Source organism: Miscanthus floridulus, chromosome 9, assembly GCF_019320115.1.
Source record: "Miscanthus floridulus cultivar M001 chromosome 9, ASM1932011v1, whole genome shotgun sequence".
NCBI lineage: Eukaryota > Viridiplantae > Streptophyta > Magnoliopsida > Poales > Poaceae > Miscanthus > Miscanthus floridulus.
In genome coordinates, this window is record NC_089588.1 from 96,264,888 (window position 1) to 96,270,503 (window position 5,616).

The 5,616-nt window shown below is 60.1% G+C and overlaps 1 protein-coding gene across 1 annotated transcript; it reads left to right on the plus strand.

Annotated features, from left to right (window-relative positions):
• Positions 1–407: 407 nt before the first annotated feature.
• On the plus strand, positions 408–3,597 carry LOC136480350 (basal body protein 10-like). Its single transcript, XM_066477927.1, has 7 exons — positions 408–551; positions 838–1,001; positions 1,547–2,378; positions 2,497–2,528; positions 2,619–2,851; positions 3,157–3,281; positions 3,382–3,597. The coding sequence occupies exons 1-7, from the start codon at positions 408–410 to the stop codon at positions 3,595–3,597; spliced, it is 1,746 nt and encodes a 581-aa protein (XP_066334024.1).
• The last annotated feature ends 2,019 nt before the right edge of the window (positions 3,598–5,616 follow it).

Below are 5,616 nucleotides of genomic sequence, written 5' to 3' on the forward strand. Positions count from 1 at the left end.
CACGCGAGGGCTACATCGTGAGCTTCGTAGCCTTCCACGAGTGCAGTCTTGGCTTGCCGGTGGACCAGTTCATGCGAGCACTCCCGCATTACTACGGCGTGGAGCTCCACAACTTCAATCCCAACTCTATCGCGTAGGCGGCCATCTTCGTCACCGTCTGCGAGGGGTACCTAGGCATTGCCCCCCACTAGGAGCTATGGCTCCACTTCTTTCGGGTGGGGCTCACCACCAAACCGACGGGCACACGGAAGGCGTTGAGGGCCGGCAGCTACACTCTCCAAGTGCGCCAAGACAGGCAGCCCTTCTACATCCTGGCCCAGCTCGCATCGTCCAACCGCCGTTGGTACAACAGCTGGTTCTACCTTCACAATGACGACGGTGGGCTTCCCCCCTATACCGGGCAGGTCATGGAGAGCCAGCCAGAGAGGGGGAGGTACAGCGTCCCGTTGGCTGATCAGCCCAAGTTGCAGCCGCTCCTGCAGGCCCTGGAGAGGCTGCACAACCACGGCCTTACGACGGCCGTGGTCGTGGTGGCCTTCCACCGCCGGAGGGTGCTACCACTAATGGCTTGGTGGTAGTGCCTATTCGAGATGACACCAGATGAGCCGATCGACGGTGTCCGGTTGTCCGCCATCGCCCTCTCCGACAAGGAGATTCTGCGTCGGGTGAGAGAGACGGTGGAGGGGCAGCTGAGGAGCAGTGGTCTGACCCCATTCCCGATGCGCCAGTCGTGGGGGTACATCTCTCTGGTGAGTCACGCGTCGCTGTGGCCCCCGAGGCCTCCTTGCTCCTTACTTTTTCAATCTGTTTCCTTATTTGCGTTTGTCGTTCCTGCAGGGGATGAGGGATGTGCGAGCCTCCACGCCACCTGTTCCCAAGGACGCGGAGTGGCGGGCGGCAAACAGGGCGCACGCCGAGGCATACAAGGAGCGGAAGGATGCTGAGGAGGCAAGGCACAAGAGGAAGAGCCTTGAGCGTGATGAGCTAGAGAAACGTCGCTGGCAACAAAGGCACGACGGCCTCTAGGAGGAGCCATCCCCATCACCGTCGTCGATGGATTCTTCGAGCGATAACGACAAGAGCGAGGCGGGGTGGGGTCCTCTAGACCATCTCCTTGACCTCAGGGAGACAGCGCCCAGGGCGTCGGCGAGTGGCCTGGCGTCTCTAGGAGGAGGAGGAGAGGGCGCCTTGGGGCTAGCGACCGCCCACCCCGAGGCCGAGGCCGACATGCCCGAGACACGGGCATTGGGGAAGCGCGCCGTCAGCCCGGTGGGCTCGACGGTAGAGGTGGAGCGGGCGACGGTGGGGGTGGCCCAACCGCCTTCGTAGAGGGCCGAGGAGGTGTTGGAGTCCGGCAAGGGCCGGCCGGTACCGGCAGACACGGGGGCCGTGCCACCGCCGCCGCTACCACCATTATCGAGGACGAGGGACGCGGTACAGAAGCTATTGTGTCCCCGTTCATGGTAAGTGTTTTGTCAGTGGAGTTTACAGCATCCCCCACTCATTCTTTGGTCGTATGCTGACCTTATGAGTGCTTTGCCTTTAGCCGGAAGCGTCAGGTGGAAGCGCCCGCCCTGGCGCCACGTAAGATGCTCAAGGTGAGCACCAGCTCCACCGCTCGATGGGTGGTGGAGGCACAGGCCACCATACAGCGTGGCGTGGCGTTAGCCAGGGCCAACCCGAAGGAGTCGGTCACCCAAGGAGAGGCTACCGAGGCGGCCACAAAGCAAGCGGGGGAGGAGGCGCCTACGTCGCGCGAGGCCGGGGTCCTCGAGTTAGGTGAAGCCAAGGCGCCCTCAATCACTGAGGCCACCGAGGCCGAGGCCCCTAGGACTTCCGAGGCCGAGGTGGCAGAGGCCAGGGCTTCCAGGGCTTCCGAAGCTGAGGTGGCGGACGTTGGGGCTCCCAGGACCACCGAGGCCGAGGTGGCGGAGGCTGGAGCTCCTGAGACCATAGAGGCCGAGGTGGCAGAGGCCGGCGTGGGCATGGCAGAGCCGGTGGCCCAGGATGCAGAGATGGAGGCGGGGCAAGCCTCGGTAGCGCCCCCGGTCCAAGACCCACCGCCGTCACAGGAGAGCGCCCGGGAGGTGGAGGTTCATTCAATCTCTTCTGATGATACTTCTCGGGGGAAGGAGGTGGCGGATGCCGAGGCGGCCAGCACCGCAGAGCAGCTAGCTTCGACCTCTGGCGAGGGGAGCTCAGTCCTCGTCCGGGTACAACCCGAACCCCGCGGGTGGGATAGCCTGCGTGTCTTGTGGCGGAGCCGGGACGACCCTGAGAGGGAGCCTCTATTTGCCCTCAAGGACACGGCCGAGGGGGCACTGGGGTTCTTTCGAGCAATACCGTCGTCTGGTGGAGCGGTCACTGTGGATAGCGCTGTCCGTCGTGGCTGACGACCTGCCTGGTGTTGCCTAGGTACACGCCTTCTTTTCTTGTGATGTGTCGTCTTTTTGCCGAGTTTTCTCACAGTGCTTGACGTTTATTCTGCCTATCCAGGAGCTCGAGGCCCGGTCCCTCAGGAAGTCGATGTTCCTTTAGTGGGAGAGGGACGTCTGGGACCAGCTCCAGCAGCAGAAGGACCTGCTCGCCAATGCTAATGAGCTTCTGTCGGCGCGGAGCGCGGAGGTGGAGGACCTCCGCCTTTGCTGTGCTGATATCAAGGCCGAGGCAGCCACAACTCAGGAGCAGGCTGCCCCTTTGGCGGCACGGATCAAGGAGCTAGAGGAGGAGCTGACCCAGGTGGCCGGTGAGCGGGACACCTTCAGGTCCCAGGCCGAACAAGTGGTGGCCTCTGCCAAGGCCATCGCCGGGCAGCTGGGTGCGGAGCAGAGCACGCACCGGCTGACGAAAGGTGCCCTGGTGGAGGCTGTCAAGGTGCCCAAGGCCTCCCGGGTCGAGGCCTTAGCCTAGAAGGAAAAGGCCGAGGGTGAGTCCTGTTGAGCCATGCCCCTTGTTTTATCTGTTTTTCTTGCGTTCGACTCCTAACTCCCTGATGCGACGTAGAGCTAGAGAAGGAGGCTTCCAGGGCGACCGAGGCCTCTCGGGTTGAGGTCCAAAACTGGAGGGAGAAAGCCAAGGGTGAGTCTCATAGGCTCGTGCCCCTGTTTGACTTGTTTTTCTTTCGTGCTTAACCCCATCCCGCCTGTCTTAGCGCAGGGTTGGAGAAGGAGGTCACCCGGGCAGCTGAGGCCTCCGTCGCAGTGGAGGCGGTGCTCGAGGCCGAGATCCGGGAGCACAACACGCTGCAGAGCGCCACCCGTGCCGCCTGCGAAGCCCTAGAGGTTGGGGGTCAAGTCGGGCAGCTCCCTCGGGAGCCGCTTGATCGCGTTGAGCGGCCGAGTCCACGAGCGGCTCTGGGGGGCGCTACACACGGGCGTCAAGAAAGCCCTGGCCATTGTCTCCTCGCACTACGCCAGCATCGACCTCGAGGCCGTCAGTGACGGTTACGTCGTGGCTGAGGATGACGAGAAGGCTGAGGAGGAGGTCATGAAGCTGGTGGAGGCGGCTGAGGCCCCTAGCATGGCGCTGGCCAGTTTGTTCGAAGAGGAGGTGGTTCCTCCCACGTCGTCCGCCGACGCTGGCGACCCTGAGTTTTGACCTGGGCCAAAGGGGCCATGTAAATAGATTAGGACTTACATCATCGTACCATGACGCTTGTGGCCGTCGATGCCTTTTTAAAGTACTTATGTGTATATGCTTTTTAATCATTTTTTATTGTATTTCTGAGCCTCTACCCTCTGTCTCGTCTCTGAACATATCTCTTGCAAAAAACTTCCTCGGAGCCTAAGCTGCCCTTCGGGTAAAAGGTGGTGAGGGAGTTGCCATAGCCCAGAGGCGTAGGCCGTCTCGTGGCTCAGCCGGCCTTTTGGCCCTGAGACAGACTTTTGGTCCTTAGGTTTTTTACAATCAATTTGTCAGAGTACGCGAGAGAGTTTGGCATAGAAATTTCTTCAAAAAACGACTAAAAACGGTGTATGGGACTTAGGGGGGTCCCCCCTTCTAGCCCCCGAGGGAGGCTCAGTTCTGCAGAGGCAGAGCTGAGTCTTATTCGAGCCCCGCGGTGGGCACCTCTACAGAGGCAGAGCCGAGTCTCCCTTATAGCGTTATCGTAACGTCGCTCCCCCATCGATGGGGGGCAGGGTTTCTCGAAAAATTAGAACAACTAAAGAATGCTTCTTTATTGTATTTTGAGAAACAATGTAGACAATGCTTGGAAATTTAAGGGTAGAAGCAACGTAGTTGTTCTATGTTCCAAGCGTTGGTGAGGATTTCGCCCTTCTCGTTGGCTAGCTTGTAGGTCCCGGGCTTTAGCACTTGGGCGACGATGTACGGCCCTTCCCATGGCGGGGTCAGCTTGTGGCGGCCCTTGTTGCTCTGCCTCAGTCTCAGCACCAGGTCGCCCACTTTCAGGTCTCGGCTTCGAATGCGCCGGGCTTGATAGCGTCGTAGGGCTTGCTGGTACTTGGCCGAATGTAGCAGCGCAACGTCTCGGGCTTCCTCCAGTTGGTCGAGGGCGTCCTCACGGGCAGTGTGGCTGCTTTGCTCGTTGTAGGCCTGTAGCCTCGGGGAACCATACTCCAAGTCAGTGGGGAGGATGGCCTCAGCTCCATAGACCAGGAAGAACGGTGTGAACCCCATGGCTCGGCTCGGAGTGTTCCTCAGGCTCCAGATGACCGACGGGAGTTCGACAAGCCATTTCTTGCCAAATTTCTTCAACCGGTTGTATATTCTTGGTTTGAGGCCCTGTAGGATCATGCCATTGGCATGTTCTACTTGGCTGTTTGTCCTAGGATGTCCTATGGCTGACTAGGCCACATGGATGTGGTAGTCGTCGTAGAACGTCAGGAACTTGTGGCCGGTGAATTGTGTCCCATTGTCAGTGATGATGGTGTTTGGATCCCCGAACCTGTGGATGATATCAGTGAAGAACAGCACCGCTTGCTCGAATTTGATTTGAGTGATCGGACAAGCCTCGATCCACTTGGAGAACTTGTCGATCGCTACCAGCAAATGGGTATAGCCCTCGAGGGCCTTCTGTAGAGGCCCAACCATGTCCAGCCCCCACATGGCGAATGGCCATGTAATGGGGATGGTTTGGAGGGCTTGGGCCGGGAGGTGCGTCTGCCGCGCATAGTACTGGCATCCCACGCAGGAGCGTACCAGCTTGGTGGCATCAGCAACCACCGTTGGCCAGTAGAACCCTTGGCGGAAGGTGTTTCCGACAAGCGTCTGAGGCGCTGCATGGTGCCCGCAGGCTCCCGCGTGCAAGTCCCAAAGTAGGGCTTGGCCTACCTCGGTGGTGATGCACCGTTGGAGGACGCCAAATGGGCTTCGCCTGTACAACTCGCCGTTGCTGAGGACATAAGTTTTGGCTCATCATGCAAGTCGTTGGGCTTCGGTCCTATCTGTAGGAAGCTCTCCTCAAGCGAGGCAATCAAGGAATGGGACTCACCAGTCCGTGCCCTGGTTGGCCTCGGGAGGCTCCGCGTTGATTTCCATGACCTCGGGCTCGGCCGCAGGGGTCTCGATGACAGAGGAGGCCTCGGGCCCTGCGGTGGGCTCGACCGGTGGGCCCTCTTCTGCCGCCGAGGCGTAGTTGATGGAAGGCTTGTGGAG

Coding starts and splice junctions, on each gene's coding strand:
- LOC136480350 (XM_066477927.1), top strand. CDS start 408: ATGGAGAGCCAGCCAGAGAGGGGGAGGTACAGCGTCCCGTTGGCTGAT. Junction 1,002..1,546: donor GAGCTAGAGAAACGTCGCTG/GCAACAAAGGCA, acceptor CTTTGCCTTTAG/CCGGAAGCGTCAGGTGGAAG. Junction 2,379..2,496: donor CGGTCACTGTGGATAGCGCT/GTCCGTCGTGGC, acceptor CTGCCTATCCAG/GAGCTCGAGGCCCGGTCCCT.